This window comes from Condylura cristata, unplaced genomic scaffold, assembly GCF_000260355.1.
Source record: "Condylura cristata isolate star-nosed mole 26May11 unplaced genomic scaffold, ConCri1.0 scaffold00017, whole genome shotgun sequence".
Taxonomy (NCBI): Eukaryota; Metazoa; Chordata; class Mammalia; order Eulipotyphla; family Talpidae; genus Condylura; species Condylura cristata.
In genome coordinates this window covers 6,096,176-6,122,532 of record NW_004567118.1, presented here as the reverse complement: position 1 = coordinate 6,122,532, position 26,357 = coordinate 6,096,176, and the positions used below count along the sequence as shown (strand labels likewise).

Below are 26,357 nucleotides of genomic sequence, written 5' to 3'. Positions count from 1 at the left end.
ATTCACCAGAGACAGAGTGGGGAGCAGAACAGTCAGATCAACAAAGTACACTGCTGAGGGGAGCAGCAGGCAGGCAGGGAGAGGTCTGCGGCGCCATGGGGGTCAGCTCCGGGGCGGGGATCGAACTCGTGCTGAAGTGGCTTTAGCTTCTCAGTGCTGGGCTTTAAGCCGCTGCACCACCAGGGAGGGCCCTGATGTACCTTTAAACAGCTGGGCCAACATTTAAAGCTGGGGAGATTTCACACAAAATTTCCCATTTCTTGCTTCTCTTACAAAAATCACAAGCTCTAGCGTGTCACACAGCACTTGGCCAGCGCTGTCTGGGGGCACCTCGTGTGGGGCCACACATCCTGTTTTGCACCCACATTCTCCTACTTGACCTCCTAATAGCTTATCCCCTCCCCCAAATTTTAGATCTGCAGCATTTGCTAAACCCAAATCTACCCACTGATTTGGAGTGTCAGGTGGCAGAGAGGAAAGGAGTTTACAGAGGGTCCTCTGGGTGGAGCTGGCCTCTGCCCAGAAAGGATCTTGGCCTTTAGGAAACTCTTGATTCTTTGGCCTTCTGGAAATGACTCTCTTTTTTTAAGGTACTTACTGAAGGGCTCTGTGACCAAGCTGCCTTCCAGGAGCTAGAGAGCTGAGTGGAGCTGGCTGGTATGGAGGGCACTAGCTTGCCTCTGGCCGGTGTGCCTGCTTTCATGGGCACACTGCCCCCCCGAGGCCCCTCCGCGGTGCTCCAGCCCACCCCAGTGCCTTGGCTGTGCCAGGGGGCAAGGCTGCCTTCCTTCCAGGGTGGGTTGCTCTGAGACCAGGGCGGAGCTCCCACTGGAAGTGCTCCCCCCAGAGCACTGAAGGTTAAAAAAAAAAAAAAAAAAAAGCTGCACTGCAGAGTTGCAGATTTTGCCTCAGGCAACTAAATTTATTAGCAAGAAAAAATTTTTGTCAGCCCAGTGCTGACCAACAAAGTACATTGTTAATAAAGGATAACAAATCTGTCACTTCATTCATAAAACATACCTCAAGCAGTTACAACTAAAAATAAAGTTGGATTTTTGTTTAATTTAAAAGCCTCAAAAATAACAAGCAATATGTTTTTTTAAACATGTAGTAGACACAATTGTCTATTATACAATATACACTGTACACAAGTCGAGTTGGGGCTGGTGGGGGGTGAGATGAGGGGGAGAGGTTCAGGACATGAAGGTGTTAATCTGAATCCAGATTTGAGTTGAAATGCCGTGTCATTTAGAAAAGAGAATTGCTAGAGAAAAAAATTCATATGCTCATCATTGCCCCCCAAAACCCTAAACGGAAAGCAGGCATGGGGGAGGTGAGTAACAAGGACAGGAAGAAGGGAGCAATTAAATAAAACTTTAAAGCACACACAATACACAGTGTTCATCATCTGAAGTAGAGTATAAGGCAACGTTCTCCATAGAAAAAGAGGAGAGTCAGGGAGTCTGTGGGGAGCTTGACTTTTAAATAGAAAGTTGGAATGTGCTGGAGGGGAGCTGTGGCAGGCCTGGCGTGTGGAGCGGCGGCAGCCTCTTGAGCCTCTCTGAGGTGGATGCCATGGTGCCCTGGGGCAGGGCCGGGGACCCGTGGTGGCTGGAGGGCCGGGAAGGTGCAGGAAGAGGGGAGGGGCATGGCACGGGTGCGACTCCGGCAGTGCTGGGGAGGGAGGGGGCTCACTTTGCTCCTCGACGGAGTGAAATTCATGTTTTTCCTTTGGAAATAAGGGTTCCCACTCGTCCTGATTTAGAACGTCTCACTGGGCACGGCCAGTGTCCATGGTCTGGGCAGGCCGGGAGCGCATGGTGAGAGGGAAGGGTCAGGGTGGAGCCAGAAGGGGGCAGGTGACGGGCAGCAGAGCCCCGTCCCGTAGGGACAGCTGCAGACGAGGAAGGAGGGGCCGAGGTCAGGCCCGCGGAGGACGCAGGCCTCCTTTCAGCCCGGGCCGGGCAGGACACAGACACGAGGGCATATCTTCTGGCCTCCCGCCTCAGTTGGCCTTACAAGTTCTTCGTGACCAAGTGAGTCTTGTAATGCTTGGTGAGGTGGTCACTCCTCATGAAGCGCTTCTGACACTGGGCACACTCGAAGCGCTTGTCCCCTGGGGAGAGGAGACACGTGTCACTCAGAAAGTCCAGAGTCACTGTTGCGACGGAGAGGACGCACGCGAGGTGTGAGGAGACCTATGCAGCTGCCGTGGCCCTGTTACCACATTCTCCCCTTCCTGCTTGCACCGCAGCCCCCCGCGGGAGCGAGCTGAAGCCCTGACCAGTTCTCAACCCACTCTACCCACTCGACGTCACTCTTCTGTTTGCTCTGCCGAGACCCATGTTCCTCACCCGAGCACCTGCGCTCCTGCAGTCAGAACCTCTCCAGTAGGGCTGCTGCCTGCTTCCCCCGGGCCTTTGTCCCTCTGGCTAACCTGGATCCTTCCCTCCCCTCGGAGGGAAGCCCACCCACTCTGGCCTGCCCTCATGAACAGAGTCCAGCCAGGCCCACCTCAGGTGAGGTCAGCTGCCGCTCCGAGTACCTGCTCCTCAGCCTAGACAGGTGGGCACGGCCTGTCAGCTATGCCGGCCAGGAGCCGGAGCTCTGGGTCAAGTGTCCCATCCCAGCGCCAGGACGGGCCCCCGGGGGCACTCGCGGCAGCAGCGGTTCTCACAGTGCGTGGTCCACTGCAGATTCCCAAGACAATTTCGGGTCGTAGCTGGGTGAATATTTTCACACTTATAGTTTTGTATTTACTTGCCAATGCATTAAAACATAAAACACGTGGTGTCAGAAATAAAAGTGATTGGGCATAAATAAATAAAATTAGTGAAGCAACTGAAGAAAAATCATTTGCTAAGTGATGGGAATGGCACTGGACGCGGGAGCCAAAGGCCTGGGTTTAAGCCCAGTTGCGCTCATCACTAGTGTGTGGCTGGCCGCCTGGCAGGCCTGTGTTAGAACGGGCAACCAAAGCACCTCCTCAAGCTGTGAGGATTAAACCAGTTCATCAACAAGGCGTGCGGTGCCGCCTGCTGCCCAAGGCGGCGCCTGTTCAATCAGCGAGTCTGTGGACAGCAGAAACTCAAAGTTGTGTGATGCCGACACCACTGAGACATCTCTGGGAAAGACCCGGAGAAGAGTTCCCGGGGGGTCCCAGGCGCCCCGTAGAGGCTGGCTCTCTGGCTCAATGTGGCAATTCCTTGGCAGGGCCAGGAAGCTCCATGTCTGCGGGCAAGGGAGTGGGGGTGGCTGCGGTTTGCCGCCAGGGAGGGGAGCAGACCTGTGTGGGTGCGTGCGTGCCTCTGGAGTTCGTCGCTCCGCGTGAATCTCTTCCCACAGAAGAACCAGTTGCAGACAAAGGGCCGCTCGCCGGTGTGCAGGCGCACATGGGCCCGCAGCAGGGACGTCTTCCGGAAAGTCTTGCCGCAGTCAGGGATGTGGCACACGTGCTTCTTCTTGCCCTGCTCTCCAGACCTGGAGAGGGTGGAGACGAGCAGGTCAGGGAGCACAGGAAAGGTGGGGTCCAGGAGGCGGGGCACTGCCACCCCATCCCACTGTGGTCTGCGCTGGCTCTCAGCCCCGGCTGGTGTCCAGGCGCAGGGCACGGGCCAGGCTGGCAGGCGGCACGCCCCTTCAATTACCTCTTGTCCCCATCCTTGCAGTTGGGACAGGTGCAGGCCATGCGGCGCCGCTTCTCCCCAGGCTGCGTCTCTCCGGCCAGAGCCTGCTCCATCTGCAGCTGGATCTGGGTGGGGCTCAGCCCACTGATGGTCAGGTTGTTCCCAGAAACATTTTGTACCGTCAGCTGCTGCTGGCCTGCGGGGAGAAGGTGGTGAGGCTCAGGGCAAGGCAAACTGAGGGGTGAGGAGGAAGTGTGCTGCCTCCCCTCTGCTGCAGAGGATGAAATTATGGCAGCCGGCAGTGCGGAACGCCTATCACGGCCAGACGGCGCGTCAGAGACCTTCAATGTACCGACTCATCTGATCGTCATAACCCGAGGAAACAGGTACTGCTATCCTCCTTTTGCAGGCAAAGAAACAGCTCCGTAAACCTGCTGAAGTCACACAGCTTAGCTCGATTGGACTGAGCCCAGACTGTCCACTTCAGCGTCAAGGCACAGCACAAGGTCCTGTCTGCACAGGCAGAATTTGCATTCAGATGTCGCCTGCTGGGAAGGGTCTTGTCTTGGGCTGTCTTGAGAGTGTTTCTTCTGGAGTCTCTGCCAGCCTTACACCCTTGAGAGATATCAGCTCTGCTTTCAGGAAAGTCTCCGGGCATGAACTCTGGAAAAATTGAAGTCTTCTAGGACTTAGGTAGAGCCGTTTAAAGCAGGGGAGTGTCAGGACCTAATGCCATGCCCCTGGGGTTAGATTCCTCCCTGCTACTAAGCCAAACTAACAAAGTGTCTTAAATTCATGAAGAATGAAAGGGGACAACAACAACACAAACACCACAAAACAAAAATAAACAGGCAAAGATAAATCAGACTCTGCAGGGGAGGGGGAGGGAAACTGATCAAAACGACTATGGGAAGAGCACAAGGGACTGTGGTCATAGTGCATGGGGGAGCTGGTGGGAGGAATTCTGTGGGGACTACACCTGAGAGGAGAAAGCAAACATTGTAAGAAAATTAATTAATTTTAAAAAAAGAATAAAGGGGAGATTCGGAGAGCTTCCACTTCACCCAGCCAAGAATGCGCAGAGCCTCGTCTGCTCGGTAGTGGCGTGCTTCCTCTGGTTACCTGCAAGCCCTCTACGGAAAATGCAGAAAAGCCACCCCTCTGTCCCTTCCAGCCTTAACTGGGAGCTGTCTCCTTCTAGAAGCCTTCCTTCAAGCTCCTCCACCAAGAGCTTTCCTTGAACATGTCCCTGCTTTGTACCAAGCATTAGTCAGCGGTTTCGTGAATACGTCCCATTTCTCCACCATACTAAAGAGCTTCAGCTGTCAAGAGGGGCGCACACATGTCTGAAACTGTCGGTCTCTCTTAGGACAGCTGTAAGGGCCAAGGGGATGTGCTTTTAAGTGGGAAGCAACCAGGTAACAGCAGCATCCTCCCGGGGGGGGGTGGGCACTGGCACAGGCACACTGGCTGCGCCCTTCCTACCTCCTGTGTTGGTGATGGTGACCGGCACACCCTGGACCTGGACGCCGTTGATGTTGATGGTCTGCATGGCCTGGGCCGCTGCGGCCAGCTGCGCTGCATTCAGGCTGATGATGCTCCCGGCGGGGGCGATCTTTGGCAGGGGGCGCTCTTTCCGGAGAATCGCAGCAGAGTGCTTTTTGCCGGTCCCACTCAGATGGGGAGCCCGGGACGCGGGGCTGCTACAAGTGGTGGTGGAGGTGGTCACGGCTGTTCCTGGGGAACCGTCCTGAACCAGGACTGTCTGCACCTCACCGGAAGGCGTACGGATGTAGACCTAGGAGGGGCAGAGACAGTCGGTGGCCCAGGAGAGAGGCGGCTCCCTGCCTGCACTGCAGTGTCATCTCCCACATGAGAACTGCGAGTGCCTCTCTGTCAGCCTGAGGCTGCCTCTCTTCCAGCCAGCCCAAATCTACATGTGCACATCTTCAAGGAAGTGCTGGTGGCATCCGTGTGTGTATGAGCCGGCAAATGCCGACTGCTGATCTGAAACCATACATTTAATTTACTTAGTATGGAAACTGCAAATGCCAAATCTCAAAACAGGAGAATCAGAAGGAAACCAAATGATGATCAAAAGATGAAACTGCTTTCAGGAGGCACCAGGAAAAGAGAAAACAGAGTTAGACTGGCGGAGACGGAAATGTAACCAGCGCTCATCACCGGGGAGACAGCAAGGTACGCAGGTGCTCACTCCCAAGTTAGTGGGAAGGGCACAGGCTCGCAGAGGGTGTTTGCAAGCGTGTATCAAAAGACTGACAAACAGATGTGGTAGAGCCTGCAGTGGGGAGAGGAGGGCACCCGTGGGGCATGGCCGCAGCAGTGGGGCGTGGGTATAGGCGCCCGTCGGCTGAGGTGTCCGCTGGGAGAGCGGAGCGGCCGTGGGAGCCTGGTGAGGTACGGCGGGGCTGAGCCAGACGGAATGTCAAGGATAACAGGAGCTGGGTTCTTTACCGTCAGAGAAGGGCGTTAAGGCGTATGGAGAGGGAGCAACTAGAAGGAGTTCTGGGGGCACTGGGGGAACTCCTGGTTCCTAGGTGGGTGGGCGGGCACTCGCACATGTGTGTGGTGCCCAGGCCTGTCCAACTATCCTGTTTATACCGACATGAGCTGCTCAGCTGAGTCCACTGAGAAGGGCTGGCGCAGCAACACTCCAGTACTGATGAGCGCACACCGCACCCAGGGCTCAGTTTCTAAATCCCACGCTCCGCTAAAGGAGCCAGCGAGCCCAGGAACCAGCTGCTTCCTGGAGCGAAGCAGGGACGATACAAGCAGCACTTGGGCTACCTGCTGAACCGGAAGGTAAGTGAGTGCTCAAAGAATGTGGTGACGGGAAGGGTCCAGGCTCCACAGGCCAAATACGGATAATTTGAGAATCAAAATGTAACACTAACAGATGAAAGCCCATGGAATAAAACAGGAATGTGTGATTCCCTGCAATAAAAAGAAATGGAGACGAGAAGAAAAGACTGCTCTCACATGCCCAGGAGCCAGGCTGCTAGGAGAAATACCCAGCCGCAGGGCTGGGAAAGACAAGAATGCAGTACTGACACAGCTTCCACGTGGATGAACCTCAAAAATGTTAACCAGTTGACCCCTGAACAACTTAGGGGTTAGGAAACTTCAGGAAGTCGAAAACCTGCGCACAACTCCGAGTCCCCCCCCCCCAACTGAACTATGGTCATCCCTGATATCCACGGGGGGCTGGCTTCAGGACCCTCCACCTCACACCCTACAGTGCAGCACAAGACCAGCGAGACCATGGTAAACGAAGACTAAGAGGCTATCAATACCCTATAGCATAAATATACCAGAGGGGTCCACGAGGTGCAGTGTGGTGTTTGGGCTGGATCTGGGACAGAAAGAGGACAGCAACGGAAAGTCCCTGACGTCCTTATCAAGCCTGGAACTTGGTTAACAGTCATGGGCCAGTGTCGGTGCCTCAGTTGTGACACATGCACCCTGGCAATGTAAGATGTTTATCACCAGGGAAACCAGGCGAAAAGTGCGTGGATGCACTGCGCTACTCCACACCCCTTCCGTAAACAGGAGCTTATTCCAAGGTCTGAAAACTGAATCTAAAAAATGTATCATAGTAAGATACTAAAACACATAGGCAAAAGTTGGTAAGGACTGTAATACTTACATAGTCTAAAAATATCCCCTACAACTACTAATTCGTTACAAAGAGAAAAAAGGTAACTTTAAGGTGCAGTCTGGTAACTATCACTTTCATCACCAGTAATGGAACTGGAACGAGCTGAAATCACACACTCCCTGTAGGATGCTGAGCGCTCACAGCATCACTTCTGTGGTACTTCTGCAAAAAATGCATCCAGTTACAAGGAAACATCACACAAACCTACGCTGAGGGACACTTGACAAAATACCTGGCCTCCTTCCCAAGTGTCAGAGAAGACCGAGGAGCTGTTTCAGATCAAGAGAGACTAAGGCTACAGGCAACTAAGCGCCATGCTTCACGCCTAATGAGTCTCTTGTGCCTCGAGGCCATCACTGGAGGGGGGCGGATCGATGGCCTCTGGGTTCAAAGTCAGTTGCTGGTTTTGCACACTTTCTATAAAGCATTCAAGAAGCAAGGCGGGGTGCGGGGCAGGGGTCCTGGTGGCAAGAGATGCTGAAATAACTCGGGGGAAAAGTTTGTTTTAAAAAATCTCTGTTGTCATTTATTTTGGGGAAGGGGAAAGTATGTTTATTTTTAATTCCTGGATTATTCAGGACAGTGTTTCTTAGTTAAAAGCAAATAAACACCATGTTATCTCAATGAACACATGACTCTCATGCCCGGTTTTCTGATGTGTGCAAATGACGGCTGTTTTCTGTGTATCCTATGTTTCTGTTACAAGAACATCTTTGTTCAAAACATATAGAGTTGGGGTCAGCCAGCTTTCTCCATAATGGCTAGACAGTAAGTATTTTCAGCTTTTGTGGCGATGAAGTCTGCTTTGCAGAGCAAATGCAGCATGGACAGGCATGCCTGTGTTCCCATTAAACTTTATTTACAAAAGCAGGTGGTGGACAAGTCACATTTGACTTGAGGGCTGTAAATTGACAATTTCTGGTACAAAATATAGTATATTTAGAAGACATATGCTCATCCCTTGGTACACAGTTGTGTAACAGACAGCACCGCAGGATAATGGGAAACCCTGAGTCTGCATGACTGTTTCCTCAGGAAGACCTGTTGAAGCTCTGCCTCCTTCATTCTCAAAGCACAGCATCTTAGGGAGGGAGCGAGGCACTCTGGGGATGTGTACACCTGAGCAGTAGCACTTTAGCTCCTCACCTTTAAGGTAGGTCTGATGACGCAACTCACAGATATTGTAGCAGCTAAACAATTCACAGGACATCATTTGGCAAGCCACAATGTGCCAGACGGGAGGAGGCGTGCTGGAGCAGGCCTCAGATTTCCTCTGGCCCGACTTCCTTGTCCACAGCGCAAACTCACACCAGGAGACTGCCCTGCTCCTACTGGCTCGCTGTGACTAGATTCTCCAGTCTTCAATGACTTTATCATTTCCCTGAGCTCCTGGTCTCCATTTGCAGCCTGGACATCATCTTTGGCATTAGTGGGCACACGCAAAGGTTAAAACTTGCGCCACAGAGCCAGAGAGGTTCCAGACAATTAGATCACTTTGGTAAGTGTCAGAAGATTCTTGATGGGTCTACATCTCAAATGAATCCAACCGAAATGTCCCTGCTACCCAGCTAGGATGTTGCTTCTATTATTTCCTTGTCACTAACCAGGACTGAACTTTTTTCACTAACGTTCTTCCTTTACATCAAATTCTATGGCTCTGATTTTTTTTTCCCTCTTGCTACTATTCTGAACATGTAATTCTAAAATAAGAAATAGCCTTGATTTAAAAAATTATTATCTAAAATATTCCCATAAGAAAAAAGTGGACCAAAATATAGGTACGTGGTGTTTCATCTGATTCTAATGACAAGCTGCACATGGTCTTGGAGCTGGAGTCATCTGTCGGGCAGAATCGCCACTGCTGTCTGCCCGAAAGGACACTGACCTCTGACACGCAGACCGAATCGGGAGATGCATCAGCATCTTAGAAAGCAAGCCGAGGGGGGAAAGAGTGTCAGCCACTCGGAGCTAAGGGGAGAGAGGTGGGTGCGGAGGGTGTTTGGTACCTGAGTAGGCGTCGGCTCAGCCGCCTGGATCTGAAAGTTCTGGGAGGGCTTCTGGGGAACCGTGGGGAGGGTGGCAGATGCGGCCTGCACCACCCGCAGGGCCTGCTGAGGGATCTGTACCACCTGCTGCTGCTCGGCCTTGGGGGGCACCACCTGGACCTGCTGGACCACAGCCGGCTGGCCCCCGCCGGGGCTCTGAACGATGAGCAGGTTGTTCCCCGCCTGGATGATGTTGTCTGCGGTGGTCTCGATCAGCACCGTCTCCACCTGCTCGGCCACGGCCACCGGCGGCTGGGAGGCAGGAAGACTCTTCTTCCTGGCTTTCTTGTTAGTCTTAGACAGTGGGGCAGGGGGGCTCTCCGTGAGGAGCTGAGTGGGGGCCCCGGTGTCGCTGGTGTTCATGAGGTTGTTGACAGGCAGAGTGAGTGTCACGTTGCCACCCCCACCTGTCAACTTCACCACGTTGGCCCCGCTCTGCACGGGGGTGGTGGCGGTGCTCGACTTCTGCACAGGGGCTGGCTTGATGGGGACAGGCTTGTGACTGGACGGTGAGGGCGTGATGATGGCTTGGTTGGTGCCGGGGATGATCTGGATCTGATTGGTAAGATTGGGCTGTACCTGGATGGTCTGGGAACCACTCGCCTGAATTTGAGGAACCGCTTGGTACTGGATGTTGGCATTTGATCGGGTCCCTTTGTTGATCATGGTGGGATTCTGGATGGCGAACACCAGCTGCCCCCCAGGGTAGGACGTGCTCAACTGTGACCCCTGAATCTGAAGTATGTTTCCTTTGGAGGACAAGATTCCAAAGCTATTCTTGCCGGGACTAAGAGGAAGAGGGGCCGGCTTGATGGGGACCAGTTTCCGTGGTGTGGGCTGTGGGGGAGTAGGAGGTGTCACAGCAGCTTCAACAGCTGGGGGGCCAATTTTGCTACATGTTGCAGCAAGGAGGGCTAAGGGAGATGGCTGGGAGTCCTGCAAACACCAAACGGAGACCAGAGTGAGATGTGAGCGCCTGTGGTCCTGTCTCCCCTCCCTCTTTAGGATTCCTGTCTTGGCAGCTGCTCCCCACCTCTGGTAGGTAGGGTGCCACCATGGCCCCTCCACAGTGGCTGCACTGAGTCGATGAGAAAGAGGGGGCAAGGTCTCCCTCAGGAAGGGGCCCCAGCACCCACAGCAGAGTGAACTAATAAGCTGCCCACTTACTCGCCACTGGTCCTGCTTCTACTGTGGACACAGAGCCACCAGGTCATAGATGGAACTATCAGCCCTCCACAGGGGCTAAGGGACCCCTACTTCCTCAAGGGAAGAGAGACAGGGACGGAGGGAAGAGTAAGGGAGAGGCAGCAGGGAACCTGACACTCAGGAAAGTGTTTTCTAGTGCACGGAATGTGACCTCATCAAGGGGGGGGAGGACTGCTCTTTCGAGGTGACCAGAGCCCATTTTCCTCACATGTTCAGTGGGTCTGGTGAAAGGGACCTTGCATTGAATCCTCCCTTTCCCCCAACTAAGTGGCCATGGTTTTAGTTCAGAAAAGTGGGTAACTGAACCCTCCCAGCTGCAGACCCTCAGGGATTTACAGAGCCAACAGATCATGCTGTCACTGTGCTCTAGCACCTGCTTCAGAGAGCCCTTCCAGACTGAGCAGCCCCAACCCTCTGTGCCCACTGCCCGCTTGCCTGGGAGGTGGAGGCAGCGGGCTGCAGGTAGTCACTGGGGCTGACAGCGGCGGTGGCAGCCATGCTGGTCTGTGGATCTGTGGGGAGAAAGGAGATGGCGTGAGGCTGAGATGCTGAAAGGAACCCAAGCCCACCTGCCTCAGATTTTCTTTTTGCCTCAATGTGCTGCTGCTTCTCTAAGAGAGGGTAATAATCTTTCCCCACCCTTCCTACTCAAAAGGTAGCAACTCCACATCTTTCTCAGAAGACCTCCTCTTCTCAGATTCTGTCATCATACAGCCTGGGCTAATACCAAGGTGCCAAGAACAGTTTCAGTAACTCAGCTGCACCCACACTTCTTTGCTGGGCACTGCCGACTGTCCCAAGCCAGAGGCTGCCTAGGAAAGAAGCAACCGCTAGGCCAGGAAGCCTGACAGGGAGGACACACTTGCTCCAAGGAAGGTCTCGGGTGGCTTAGGAACAGCGGCCCAGGTGTTGACCTACAGTGTTAGGTTCTTGCTTACATGAACTGACACTTTCACATAGGTTGACAATATGGTCTCGTATATCACCAAGCCTTGGAAAGCTAATGACCAAACAGAATGCAAAGAATGAAAATACAGTAAGTTCTATTTTTGTTTAGCTATCTAAAAAATGTTCATTTTAAAAAGACATCATCTCATGCCTTCCCTGGTGGCGCAAGGGGTTAGAGTGAAGTACTATGAAGCTATCTGCAGCCACTGCAGTGTGAGTTCGATCCCCAGACAGGAAGATGACCCACCTGGCACAGCAGACCTCTTCTGTCCCACCCACTGCTCCCTTTAGCAGTCAGTACTTTCTTCCTTTTTTTAAAAAAGATTTATTTATTTGTGCATACAGAACTGGGGTGCAAACCAGAGGCTCAGGGGTGGTGAGAGGCTTCACCAGAGACAGAGTGGGGAACAGAACAGGCAGATCGACGAAGTACACTGCTGAGGGGAGCAGCGGGCGGGTCAGGAGAGGTCTGCCGCGCCATGTGGTCACCTCCGGGGCAGCGGGAATCGAACTCATGCAGAAGCGGCTCTAGATTCTCAGTGCTGTGCTTTAACCTGCTGTGCCACCAGGGAGGGCCCAGTACTTTCTTTTTAATAAAAAAAGGAAAATGTTGAAGTACTGATGGGACTCTCTGTTGTGAAATACAAGATAAAAATTCATGAGAACTTGGGGGAGAAATAATCTATATGCTCATTTATGGGTTTTTAAAAAAAGATTTATTTATTTATGCATGACCTGGGTGGAGGGCACAGGTGTGGGGGGGTGAAAGGATTCACCAGAGACAGAGTGGGGAGCAAAACAGGCCGACCGACGAAGTACACGGCTGAGATAGGAGAGGTCTGCCTCACCATGTGGGTCAGCTCCCTGGCTGGGGATCGAACTTGTGCTGCAACGGGAGCGAGAGCTTGATAGCACTGTGTCTTTAACCCCAGTGCCACCAGGGAGGTCCTATATGCTTTTAGTTCACAAATCACAAAGGACATGAACACTGGGCAGAGTCTGCCTTGTATCCCATGCCTTTAAGGGGATTTCAGGGAGGTCAGTGTTACTCCAGAGAACGGACGCCATAGAGGGGCTCTGGCACTGAGCCCCTAATGGGAATCTAGCACCCAAAGACAGGGAAGAAAGGACTCTGAAACTGTTCTTTGGAGAATGATTCTTAAATGGGAGGAGAAGGGGGAACTGAAAGCCGGGTCAGGTGACGGGCAGCCAAAAGGTCACACCAGTCACTCCGAGGTGCACATAGCGATGGTGCTCCAGGCGGGCAAAGCTGCAGGCACGCTGGCAAACAGTGCCTGGCCAAAACCAGAGTGAGATCCTGAAATATTAGACACTGGGCCTTGGCAAAATCCTAGAACAGATGACTGAACAGCACTGTAGTTACTGAGGGAAGAAAGCAGTGAGGAGTAAGCACAAGGTTGCAACTCAAGTCAAGTGGGGCGGAGCTGCTATAGGGTTTGGAGTGGGTCGAGGGAGAGCAGCTGCCTGAAACTTCACAATGTTCTTAAGACTAAGGAAGGGAAGAACCGCAAACGGGATGCTAAGCGGGGGCTAAGCTGAACAAGCCTGTTTCCGCGTAAGAGCTGAGACCCACACTCAAGTTTACTGCTTCTGGGTCAAACGGGGTGTCTCAAGTTGGGTGGGCTGCGGGACCAGGGTTGCACCTGTTTTCACTGTAATGATCATCTTTCTAACATGAACATGAGGACCTCCCTGGTGGCACAACGGGTTAAAGCACAGTGCTATGAAGCTATCCACAGCCACTGCAGCATGAGTTCAATCTCAAGCCGGGGAGCTGACCCACAAGGCGTGGCAGACCTCTCCTGACTCACCCACTGCTCCCCTCAGCAGTGTACTTCAGTACATCTGACTGTTCTGCTCCTCACTCTTGTCTCTGGTGAATCCTTTCACCCCCTGCACTGCTGGCCTGCACTCCAGTTCTTGTATGCATAAATAAATAAATCTTAAGGGAAAAAAAAAGATCCTGAAGGGGAATAAAATTTAGAGACTCACAAAACCAAGGACAAAGGTCCTGTGTCCTCACAGGACTCTGAGAGGCATCAGGAATTGATACGAAAAGCATCAAGCTTTTACATAGCGGGTAATCAAATAATTCCCCACTTTTAACTTGAAATAACTTGGGTTAAAAAATTGCACTTGGATTAAAGAAAGAAGAATCACAGACAAGCAGGACAGGAAGATGGGGCTGGTTCTCATGTTAAAAGTGCCAGTGGTTTCGATTTAGAGCTGAAGGGGCAGCAACAGACTGTGGATGTGGTTGCCAAAAAAGCTCCTGCAGTCGAGTGCGTTTCCAAATTCAGTCGTAGCAGAGAAATAACAGTCCCAGTGTGCTCTGTGCACGTGGCCCACAGCTGGGGCGCGGCCAAGGAGTAGCCGCAGCGTCGTGGGAGGCAGGGCGCACCTGCCCTGGTGTTTCCAAGGGTAGAAAGCTCAAGACCACGTTCAGTTTAAGACGAGGGAGAACTTTCAAAAGATGGAATGGTTGCCTTCTGACTGTTCTCCCATCTCTGGAGTCATTTAGTCAGAGGCAGGACGTGTATCTGTGCAGGGAAAGGGAAGTTGGATTAAGGTTTTTCATAAAAGCACAAGCCAAGTTCGTTGCTGGCAGAGCTGGGGAAGAGAGACAGGGGCTCTCCCCAGGAGGCTCCCGTGGCCCGGGCCCCCTTAGCTAAAAGTGGTGAGTGACTCTGCCTCACACACCCTCTGTTATGAAACAGAAGGACACCAGAATAGGACAGAGAGCAAGCGAAACGAAAACTGGCCTTGTGCTTCCTGTTCATCTCCCTTTCTCACTTCTCCACCTCCCTCTGCTGTCTTTCTTACCCTGGACTCAGGCTGCTGGGAATGCCTGAGTGATTCTTCCTTTAGGAAGTTAAAAACGAAATCTATAGAAAACAAGCTCCAGCTGCACCAGTTTGGTTTCATTTTCCTTCCCAGCTGGGTTTTGAAATGCTCCTTCAGCTATCAAGCCAGTGTCTGTAAGCACCTCTCCTAGTATCAGGGCTCAGGGCTCTGTGGCCCCTGGGCCGTGGACCTGGGCAACCCAAACAGACCATTTTCCCTGCCACTGCAGAATTATACCCGGGGATTAACCATGAAAGGGAAAAGAGACACATTTTCAATTGGTGTTTGGAAATGAAAAGTGGTTCAGATGCATCGTAGATACGTAACTGGGAGACCGTGATCAAAGGGACGTTGGAACCTTATATCTAAAACTTGTAATTTGGACATAAATTATGCTTAATTTCCTCCATACTCTGCAAAATGAAGCTAAACAGTGTATGAAGGCAGCAAAGGGACACAGGCATAGTTATGTAATTGTTTTATACCACTTCCACCATTTTAATCATACTATTTGCTTTTAATAGCAATTGACATCTGGACACTGAAACCTACATTTGGCGACATGGGCCACTGGGATGGATGCATGTTCTTGAAAGAAAAAGCACCTTTTCTTTCAGAATTCTACCTTTACTCATTTGGGTTGACTAAACTTTCCCCACAGTCCTTAAGCCCGAGAGGTGGGTAAGTTTTTTTATAACTAAAATAGCTCTCTGGAGCCCCAAGGCAAACTTCAAGGGTACCAAACAAGGCTTCCAAGTAGGCAGGGGTGGGGGGACCCCAGTGCCTGATGGGCCACAGCTGACTTTCCTTTCCCCACAGGGAAGCCAGAGCGATCCCCAGGCCAGCAGGGAAGCACTGCCCTTCCCCAGCCTCATCACGGCCTCTGTCCCCTCCAGCTTCAGCAAGGCCTGACTGGGGGGAAAGCCCCAGCCCTTTCCTTTCTTTCTTTTTTAAAAAATAATATATTTCTTAAATTTATATTTTATATTATACAAAATATATTTTTACATCATTTTGTGCATTTTTCCATCTCAGCTGCAACCCCCTTGGTCCCAGCCCTTTTCTGAGCTGTGCACTGGGCCTTTGGCCTCAGCTGTCTGCTGACACTGCTCTCGCCTTGGTCAACAAAGACCTCCTCCTCCATTCTGCATCCAACAGACCCTTGTCCAGTCTTGCTCCCTGGACCAGTCCCCCCCTCCTTCAAATCGCCCCAACTTTCTCCTACCTCTTTAGCCACCTCTTCCCTTTGCTACCTCCTGGACACTGATGTTCCTCGGCAGACCTTCCCACCCAACAGCCACTCTGCGGTGACTGAGCCCACTGGTGTGGCTTCAGGCCCCCGCCACAGGCTGACGACTCCTGGAGTGGCCCGGGTATCTCTTCCAATGGCGGAACAGTGCTCCCGGCCCTCAGTGGGCTTCCCCTTGGGCCGGCCATGAGCTCCCAACAGCTAGCTGTCACCTTTGCCCATCCTCTCCCAGCATTCTCATCCTGGCCCTGGGCCTCTGGCTCAGCCTGGAGAGCCTTCACTCCTGCCGCTGCCCTCTGCCTGCTGGCTTCTCTCTCTTCTAGCTAGTGCTCACTCACCCTTCAGGTCCCAGTCTGGCTTTTAACCAGCAATTTTTTTCTGAGATCCTGTTATGTTGTAGGTATGTCACTTCCTCGAAGAAACCTTCTAGCAGGCTGGAGGTAAGGTTAGCTTCTCTGGTAACTCATCACCCACTAACTAACCATGGCTTGGCGGCTCTCTCCGATTCTCAGGCCCTCCCCAGGTGGGCTAGGTCTCTCCACTACGGAGGGCCCGTCAGCCCAGAGGTAAGCACAGCGCCTGCTGTTAGTGCCTGTGGGCTGACCGGGGTACTGTGATAAACCAACGCAAGGAGATCTGGCCGTCCCCATCCTCACCAGCCAGTCCTCATGATCCTAACTCCTAAGTGTAAACCTCTCATTTCTCTCCTCTCATCTCTCTAACCTCATCCCCACAGTCCTAGCATTCCACCTACAGCTGTGCCTAAAATACTGCCCAGAGCTCCAAAATGGCACCGGCCCCTCCTCTTCTCCAGCCTTCACAGTCCAGTTAAGGACTCTTTTGAAAAGCAAGGCCCATCCTACTACTCCCCTGAGGCTCTTCTGATAAGGTGATAAAGGCCAAAACAATCTGCTCCCTTCTTGCCCACCCCCTTCTAACTCTCCCTTTGGGTTTTTCCATTTCTAGAATTAGAACACACCCTGCCTCACTTGGAGTCAGTCTCCCATTAGTCTGGCCAACTACCATCCTTCATCAAGAGCTCATTTATAACTCACTTACTCATGCAAAAACCTTCCCTGACCTGCCCTAATCTTCCCTCTCTCTGCCCTAAGTCTGGGGCAAGTACCCTGCTATGTGCTGGGTACAGGCTCCTGGCACCACCGGGCAGGAAGTGCATCTCTGCCACAGCAGTCTTTCCGTGGGTTGACAAGAAGAGGCCTCGGAGAGGACCCCAGATCCCGGGTCATCAGACCAGGGGCCATATGACACTGCTCTTTCACTTGAGAACACTCTTGGGACTCAGGGAACGAGACAGAAAGGCCTAAAGAAATACCACAACTTCAGGTCAGCTTTAGGAAGCTCTTTTCCCTGTGGGAGAAAGCTTGGCTCAAACTCCGCAATCCGGCCTTGGGGTACTGGGCTCCTTTCTGCCATGAGTTCTGCTTCCCTGGCCATGGCTATCTTAGCTGCCTGCTGTGGTATTTCCCCTGGAGGAATTTCACTCTGCGCAAACAGTGCCTATGCTGGCTATTTTGGTCAGCTCAGCTGGGCCTGCCGCCAGCAACAGTTTCCCAGCCCAGTCTTTCCCAGTTGCCTAGCCTGGAGGAATGCAGAGCTGAGAGGGAAAAGCCAGCCTTGGTTGGCTGGGAGAACAAAGTTAGACCTCAAAGGGAGGTGACAAATGGATTGAGAATCAGCAGCTTGGGGGGGGGGGGGGGAACAGCAGCAGCCCCAGTTGTGAAAGACTCCAAACTGCACTGAGCATCTCTGACATGTAGACCTCTACTTCCATAGTAGCCTTAGGCGTGTCACTAACTGACAGGCTAACAGGACAGTGAGTCAGGTACAGAGAGTCTGTCTCCCTTCAGCCCTCACTGAGCTGTCCTGTTTTCCCTACTCCCAGCTTTTACCTCAGCCTCAGCCAGGACTCTTATATGTGTCCACAAGTTTATCAAGAAGTTAACATTCCCTGCATCAGTTTGGTGCCATTAATTCTCTTTTTTCAAGTACAACTTGCAAGAGTCACCTAAACTTGCCGGCCCTGATGTCACTCCTGTTAATCTTTCTTGACCTTGTTCCAAAAGGCCGCCCCCCCCCCCCCATCCACACCATAAAACTGCCTCTCCACTGCTAGGTCTAACTCTTAGACCTCATTTGTGCTGAGGTGACAGCTGATGTCCTCCTTGAAACACTTTCTTCACCGGGCACCCACGACACACCATGACAGACTCCTTCCTTACCACCACCACCACCTCGTTCCCACCCAGGTGCAGGGGCCCGGCCTCCCCGTAGGCGTCTGACCTAGTCCTCCATCTATTCCCAACACACACCCAGAGTGCCCTCATCAAACGTGTATTGTGTTAGATGCCACTGCTCAAAGCCCCAATGTAGGCGCCAAGTCCGTGCCACATAAGGCCCGATGCAACCTACCTCTGTTCTCCTTCCCTCGCTGCTCAGTCCTGCTGGCCTCCCCGCTCTTCTAAACATGCTAGGTTCAGTCTTCCCTGGGGCCTGTGTACGTGCTGTTCTCTCTGCTTCAGTTCCTGCCCTGCTGCCTTCAAAGTGCAAGCCCTGCTCCATTCCTCCCCTCCTTCAGGGCTTTACCCGACTGTCACATTTCCTTAAAGACCTGTCCTAATCACCCTCTGGCAATTGCAGCCCCCCCTACACAGTTCCCCTATCCTGTAGTCAATGTTTCTCCTCAGCAATTCTCATCATATAATAAACATCACTTATTTTTTGTGTCCCACTAAGCAGCAGCAAGGACTTCTGTCTCACCCACTGAAGTACCTACTGCCATCTGGCACCTAGTAGGTGTTTAATGCGCATTTGTTGAGTGAATGACTTCAGGAGGCTACAGGACAGGAGAGCATAGATGCAGTTTAAAAACCAAAGATTAAACCAGAAGCTGTGCAGACCCTGGCCCCAGGCTGGAATCTCAGGTCAGATCAACAGGCCCCAGATGGAAATCTCAACATCACGTCACCTCATGGGCCAGCGCCTGTGTGGGGCCAGCACAGTCCAGTCCTGCTCCTGGACAGCTGTCTCAAAGCACTGCCTCATCACCATGCCAGGAGCCGCTGGTCAGTGTTTCTTACAGTTATCATGTAAGTTCAGAAGTTCTTTTCTGAGGCCTTAAGATGAGGGTAACTGCTATATGAATACCTCCTGTCTTTTCCCCTCTGAATTCACTCAAGTCATAACCGTTATATGCTAGCCTGCATCCTGCCCAGCCGGTCACACTGCATCATACCGGAAGGGAGCAGAAGCGGCCAACAGAAATATGGGGTAGCAGCAGATGGACAGAACGCTTTACTCTGACAGAAGCAGTCTCAGGAAATGGTGCAAAGAATACTTAGCCTCAGAATTCTGTCTTTGAGAAAAGGAGAAGAAAAAAAGACAAAAAAGGAAACCTAGATAACAATCCCCCATAAAGAACATCACTATGTGCAAACACATGAGTCCTCTGCTACATTCACTCCTGTGAGTCACTCCCACAGTCATCTCAGGCGGGCGAGGACAGGCTTCTGAAATGAGTGGTGACTTCATGTCCCCTGAGAGGGCGGGTTTCTGAAGGCCGGGAAATGTTTCAGTCTCTTTTTAGGCTAATCTGAAGAGATTTCCAATTAGACACTGACCTGGAGCAGAAACATTCCACTTCCCATCTCCCGACCCTGCCCACCCTGCCGCTATCTCTTTTTCCCTATTCATACTACCCAGAGGCTGCTTTGTGATTCCAAGTGTCCCAGGCTCAGGTAGCAAACACATCCAGGAGGAAGCTCTAGAGAAAGGACATGTGGAACTGTGCAGGCCAGGCCTGCTGGTGGAGAGCCACTTTCACCCTGCAGCTGAGATGACAAAAGCCACCGAAGGCCTAAATCACGCCATAGGGACGAATTGGCATTTCAGAGCCTGTAGCATAAAGAGCAACTGTCCTCCAAGTGAAACCTCTGCACTGGGCTTCTGGCCGGGCATGGCATGCGATTCTGAGGTCCACATGAGTTGGAGCTGAGGGAATAATATGTCCAAAGGAGAGATTCCAACAGCTGGGCCTGCGGGCAAGTGCTTGCCAACAGCCTTGAGCACTTAATAATGCTGGGAACTGCTTACTGGTGGGAAGCTGAGAAGCATCGAACTGAGCATTTAGACCTTCTTAGGCCCTGGCTCCTGAGCCCAGCACAGCAGCCCGAAGCCCACCCTAGTGAACAGCAGTAATCCCAGCAGGTGCCGGCGGCAGCCACAGAGTGTCCAGAGAGAGCACGTCCTCAACACATAGCGGGGTTTCCCCAAGCTGCTAGTCCTGAGCCTGAGCTAGCACCTGGTGCCCCATAAGGCAGTAGAAAATTCAGTTTTGCATCTCGGAATCCTGTCAACTGGAACAAATCCTCCAGCAGAGCTGGAAGCTTCTCCTCAAGGGCAATCCCTGATTGCCTTAGGCAGACAATGCCCTTGAGTTAGTAAAAGCCTGGGTGTTTACCCTCTTTGTTCACCTTTCCACCCAGTATCAACAGATAACTTAGGAAAAAGACAGCCCTCTCCCACCTCAAGGTCTCCTAGGAGAGTGTGGTTAATAAAATAATAATAATAAATAAATAAAAGATATAATCAGCAAAAGGAAGAGCTTCTTAGGAGAAAGAGACTTTTAACTACACTTTAGAAATATAAAGATCAAAGTGCTGGCTTAACGAAGGAAGAAATAGAGAGGAAGAGCTTCTTTTCCCTCCTACAACAGGTCTAGCAGTCACACAGGAACTGCACATGTATCCAAAACAAAAGCAAAGTAAAACACCAACAAATACAGTCCATGAGGATACCCTTTCTCAGCCCAGCTTGTCTTGGTTTGGTCCAGCATGTAGGCCAAATGCTCCTGGCTTAGAGCTTGCTGGGAAGTTCACAAATCCAGTTAAGCCACCCAGAGACACTCCAGACTTACCACCCAGTAAACTCATAAAGTACCAGAGAGTCTCCAAATAATAAGACTCCAAATCTGTAGTCTACAAGGTTCAAGAATGGCCCATGCAACTGTTAAAACTCAGGTGTTCACATCACTGTATCTCTAAACATTCCAACACTCTACACACCCTGGAAGGCAATATTTCTGTCTTCCACTCCCACCAAAATAATTCCTAAATTTTTCAATCTCTGAGAACGAGGCTTTCATTTTGTGTACATAGACAACAGAAGGGGCGAAATGCACTTTGGAACAATTCCATCATAGGAAAGGGGTGAGCCAGGTCTGGATGTTTTCGGGCCCCAAGCCAATACTAGGTTCTATTTGTTGGCTGCAACAAGCTTCAAACATCTTCACAGGCACCCTGGCGAGGCAATACTTGCTTAATGCAAACTGGGGAATTAGCACATACCTCTGCAAAGACCTGTTCAGGCTACAAGGGGCCATGAGACTTCTCCAAAAGGCTATTAACCACTGGAAGAAGTAGGACGTTCCAGGTCAAAGTGTTAAAATGAACTACCCTGGCCCTCCCTGGATGTACAACAGGTAGGGACACAGCACTGCATGCTAGCTACAGCCACTTCAGTGCAAGTTCGATCTCCAGCCCAGGAGGAGAACCACATGACGCAGAAGTCTCCTGTCTCCCCGCGGTTCCCCTCAGCAGTGTACTTTGTCAATCTGCCTGTTCTGCTCCCCGTTGTCTCTGGTGAAGCCTCTCACACCGCCTCCCCCCAAACACACACCTCTGGCCTATACCCCAGTTCTGCATGCATAAAAAGAAAAAAAAAATGAACTATCCTATTTATTCTTATGCCGTGAGGCTTCTTTACCCATATATTTGCCAAAATCTTACAGCTTCTTCTGTCCTCTGACAGGCCTCCAGAGGTCCAACCTTTAATAGAATCAGAGAAAAAAGACAGCAAGCCTAGGTGCTATCAACAGTGATGGCAATCTCTCCTCCTGAGAGCCAGCTCTTCCTACTGTAGTCAGGTGAGGATCTGATTATGGATGATATCTACTTGGGTCTTCTTGGCAGTGAGACTGGCTTTAGTAATCTAGCTCAGGGAATTCATAATTATGTCAGACCAGCTTTCCCCCACCCGTGTTGCTTTCTAACTTATCAACTGCCCCAGCCAATTTGAATCCAAAAGGTACTAATGCCTGTTAGAAGCCACTAGAACACTGCCATCAGCCCAGTTGGTAGGCTGTCTGACAGATTTGCCCCTTTGTTGCACAAAAGAATTTAAAGCAAGACAAGATATTGAAGCAGGCAACAGGGTTCTTAGTGTTATAATCAAAATTACTCCTATGGTATGAATTCCACCATCATTCTCTTTACAGCCTCTCTGAGCCAGCCAACACCCAAAATACCAACAATTAACCCCACAAACTGTAACCTTCAATGCCTGGGTGTGGGTGGTGGGGTCTAGCATGCAAGTTTTATACAGTACATACCCGTGTACCTTCAAACGTCACCACCCTTCCATCTGCAGTGAAACTGGTGTAATGGGGGCCCATGACCAATTCAAGGCTGAAAAAAAGACCTACTGGCCCCGCCCTTTCTCCAGAAAACAACAAATAAATGAGCAAGAAGTAACCCCTGGAGAAAAAAACTTCAGGAGAATGTATACTGAGAAAAGCCACCCTGATTCACTGTGTAGACATATTAAGAAACAACTGTGTGTTAGAATGACAGTATGTTGGGATCAAAACCGAGGAATGGAAGGATAGGTTGCTCAGTTGCCCAGAGGACAAGACAGTTCCTTCTGCAAAAAAAAACTAGAAAGCCACTGGTATCGTGAGCCAAGAAGTAAGGGTAGGAGGCTGAAAACCAGAAGTATCTATTTTGTTTAATTTCTTTGGTCATTCCGTAGGTCTGCTTGCCCTGGCCTTTGGGATTCTGCAGTCCCTCCCACTCGTCGTCAGGTTGGGATCTCTGTCCACAATTTCAAAGTCTCACAATTCAGACAAGAGTTCGCAGATATCTACAGAGGCTGACGGACCCAAGGGAACACATTAGAAAGCACGTTTAGCCCACTCTGCAGTCAAAGGCAAGGCCGTCTGCCCGAGGCGTGCGCTCCTGTCCAGACACCATTTCTCGGCTGGGACACATCGGCAACCAGGTTGGCTCCTGCCCAGCAGTGCCCATGTGCTTGGCGCCAACCGAGTTTCCAGCATTCCCTTGCCCCTCCGCACTCTCCCGGAGCGCCCTGAATCGCTGGAGGGAGAGAGCAGGAGGGTCCCCACTCATAAAGCGAGCACGAGGGACGTCAGCCTCCGACCTGAAGCCAACCCAGGTACTATCCACGGGTGGGTCAGGACCTAGCGGAGGGGATACCGGACCCGCCCGGGGTGCCCGCTCCTCTCGCCAGCCCCCGGAAGCGCCGCCCTCCAGCCCAAAGGGCTCCGAGGGGGCGGGGAGTCGAACGCCCCCTTCCGGGTGCCTCCGCCCGGCTGGCCAGCCCCGCTCCTCCTCCGGGCGGGAATCCTCCCTCCCCCGCCCCTCCCGGAGTCGGGCCCCGGCGCCAGGCCCGGCCCCAGGGGGGAACCCCCGGTCCCGGCTCCCCCTCCCTGCGGCCTCTGCCCATCTTCCCGGCCCTTGGGGGCCGGGAAGACCCCGCCGGCAGCGGCCGGGACCCACCGCTCATTACGACATCTTCCTCCCTGGCCTCCGCCGCCTCCGCCGCCACCGAGAGCCTGACACCGCCCGCCTAGTACCCGCCAATCCCGGAGCCCGCCACCGCCCGAGCGACGGCAGCGTTCCCCAATAAGAGTTCGGTACATTGAGGACCGACAGCACTATTAACCAATCAAAGACAGGCATCTAGAGCGACGTAGGTTTGGCCAATAAACCTGTGAAATGTCACTGATGGACGGTAGAGGGCACCAACCGAAAGCCTATGGAAATATGAACGACATGTTCCTCAGCCAACTGGCGGGAGGCGGGGTTCCGCCCACTAGCTGGTTGATGGACAGCAACAGGAAGCTGGATAGGGAGGGGCTTAGCTGAGGGGTAGTTTGGTATTGGCGGTGGTTGACCTTCCACCCACCTCTAACCCAGAGGATGAGTGATAGATCTGCCCTAAAGCCAATCAGAAGTCCTTAGGGTGAGGCGGAGAAATGCCCTATAAATAGCATATACATTGCGCTCAATCCAGTCGCCCTAGTGTGGTTGTGGCCTCCAGATCTTGGGCTTCTCAACCCTTGCCTGGTGAGTGAAAAGCCACGAGCCTTTTACCTAGTTCCTCACTCTCCATCACTTCGGGAGAGCGAGGTGATCCAGCCCCCTTATGATGTTATGCAGCGCGGAGTTGGAGTGCGCCCAGTGCTACAAAATAACGGGAGTACGGAGTGGGAGACATTACTTTCACTGCCTCCGTCCAAAAGCTCGGTGGATGCACACCTGATTATTGCAGTCACCCCACCACTCCGCTCCTAGTGATGGTCCCCTAACGTGGGCACCAGGATCGTCCGAATTGCCTAAAAGTAGATTCCCGGGACCAATCCCGTCGGGGTTTCCGCGGCACGCCTGCAATGTGCGCTCTAACAGCGTCTCCCGCGGACAGAGTGGGTCTGCCACTCACCTCCTTGAAAGTGGTGCTGTGAGCAAAGCCCTTGGCAGGCCTACCCGAGAGGGTAGCTCTCCCTGATCTTTCCTGGAGACATAACTTGGGAAGGCTGCCCAGCACAGTGAGCAGGAATCCACCCTGGCTTCAGACCAGCCTGCGTAGGACACTTCCGCATCCCACATACAGAGAGCGAGGCTGCTGGAGCTGCGCGCCTTGTGGCCTCTGTAAATGAGGCTAGCGACACCACTGCGCCTTAAAGCTGTGTCTTTTTTCTTTTTTTTTTTTTTAACCACAACCCCCTGAAATACATTTGCATCTGGCCTGGTACAAATGCGCCTTGACTTACGAGGGCTTATCTCCTGATAAACCCATTGTAAGTTGAAAATAACATTCCGTGCAAAATGTATTTAAAGCACCCAACCTACTGAATTTAATAACTTACTGAGCTTAACAACATAAAGTATACAGAACATTTACATTAGCCTACAATGAGACAACTGTATCTTGCATTTCCATCACCAGAAGCAGGAAACACAGATGGTCTGTGAAAACACAATATCCAAAACCACTGGCAACATAGTACACTGTAGTGTAGGGGTTCCCGAGGTGACTGGGATTGCTACTGCTAGCACAAGAGAGTTGCACACTGCTAGCCTAGAGAAAAGATCAAAACCCACAATTCTAAGAATGGGTCCACCATCACTTTTGCACTACGGTAAAGTCTACAGTGAGCTGACCTCAAACCAGAACACTGTGGGAAAGCATAAGTCTTGCCAATCTGTACACTTAAAGGTCGGTGAGCAGGAATAACAAAGTTTCAGAGAATAGTCCTTACTCTCAGTACCTGTAATGTTGTGATATTTTCTATCAATCCTATCTTATTCTCCCCCTCTTTCCTCCTTTCTTTCTGAAAGTCATTGTCATAAAGGTTTGGTGTGACAAAATAATGAAAAATGCAGAACAGGGTGCCCTGTACACAGCAATTGTTAAATAAATATTAATCATCTCTTCTAGTCTGCTCCTCTCAGTCTTAGCCTTTAAAACACAGACTTTCAAAATAATTAAATAAATAAAAACCAAGACTTGGGCCTTTCCTGGTGGTGCAGTGGGTTGAAGTGCAGCACTATGATGTTGTCCACAGCCACTGCAGCTTGAGTTTGATCCCTGGCCAGGGAGCTGACCCACATGGCGTGGCAGACCTCTCTTGTCTCACCTGCTGCGTCCCTCAGCAGTGTATTTCAGTAGATCTGCCTGTTTTGCTCCCCACTCTGACTCTGGTGAATCCTCTCACCTCCTCCCCACCTCTGGCCAGTCCCCAGTTCTTGTATGCATAAATAAATAAATCTTTAAAAATAACCCAGACTTTAGAAGATGTCACTCCCTCGTTAAGACCTTTCATTAATTCCCTACACTCTTCTGGAGAAAAAGCCCAAACTCATTTCTAGGCATACACTGTCCTTCCTTCACACTCTAGTGCATCATATCAAGCTTCATCTCCTCCCTCCACCCAATTCCCTTCCTACAAATCCCTTTTGCCTCAGAGAAAGAGTCCACCATTCTTAAATACATATGGTTCTCTGTATTCCCCCTTCTTTCTCCTAGCAAACTCCTACGCATCCTTCGAGGCCCTGTTCAGAATCTGAAAACTAAAACTATTGCCCAGCCCTAGCTTTTCACTGCCCTGGACTGTTATCACATGCAAAAGGCTTCACTTGCTCAAGCTGCATCACATATTTTGTTTTCATTTCTGACTCCCCTGCTAGAGCTGTAGAGGCAGGATTGAGTTCCTTACACAAACTAAGAGCAGGAAATGGACTCTGAGGTCAAGAATGAATATTTGCATATAATTGTATGCAAATACATGTGCCTTGTTTATATAGACCATACATTCTGTTCCCAGGCTACTTTTCAAGTTAAGATTGCTTCACTGTCAAAACTGAGGACTCCACCCGGGCTCAGTGACTCAATTGTCAGGGTGCAGGGATTGGGGGTGGGGGTGGGATCGAATATTCTTGCTGGGCCACTGACAAACCTCTTATGTGATGGAATCTGGGGGCAGCTGTGCTCCTACCCCAAAAGACCAATCATAAGGACAGCGGAAGTGGGAAAAAAAAGTGTGTGTGTGTGTGTGTGTGTGTGTGTGTTTGGGGCGTGGCGGGGAGATAGGGTGTGAAAACTTAGAAGAATTTGGCAGCAATTCTGAATTACTAAATGGTTAT

The 26,357-nt window shown here is 51.6% G+C and overlaps 1 protein-coding gene across 1 annotated transcript; it reads right to left on the bottom strand.

Moving 5' to 3' along the window:
* Positions 1–898: 898 nt before the first annotated feature.
* Positions 899–23,354, bottom strand: SP2 (Sp2 transcription factor). Its single transcript, XM_004684282.1, has 7 exons — positions 23,211–23,354; positions 10,992–11,068; positions 9,312–10,286; positions 5,112–5,424; positions 3,648–3,822; positions 3,287–3,480; positions 899–2,116 (listed from the first exon to the last, which is right to left on the bottom strand). Exons 1-7 carry the CDS (start codon positions 23,215–23,217, stop codon positions 2,016–2,018), a joined length of 1,842 nt encoding a protein of 613 aa, XP_004684339.1. The 5' UTR covers positions 23,218–23,354; the 3' UTR covers positions 899–2,015.
* Between the last annotated feature and the right edge of the window lie 3,003 nt (positions 23,355–26,357).

Bases quoted from the DNA above. Each gene is read 5' to 3' on its own strand.
- SP2 (XM_004684282.1), bottom strand. The intron at 3,823-5,111 runs GTAGGAAGGGCG...TTCTCCCCGCAG, and splicing joins CACCATCACCAACACAGGAG to GCCAGCAGCAGCTGACGGTA. The intron at 3,481-3,647 runs GTAATTGAAGGG...CACCCTCTCCAG, and splicing joins TGCAAGGATGGGGACAAGAG to GTCTGGAGAGCAGGGCAAGA.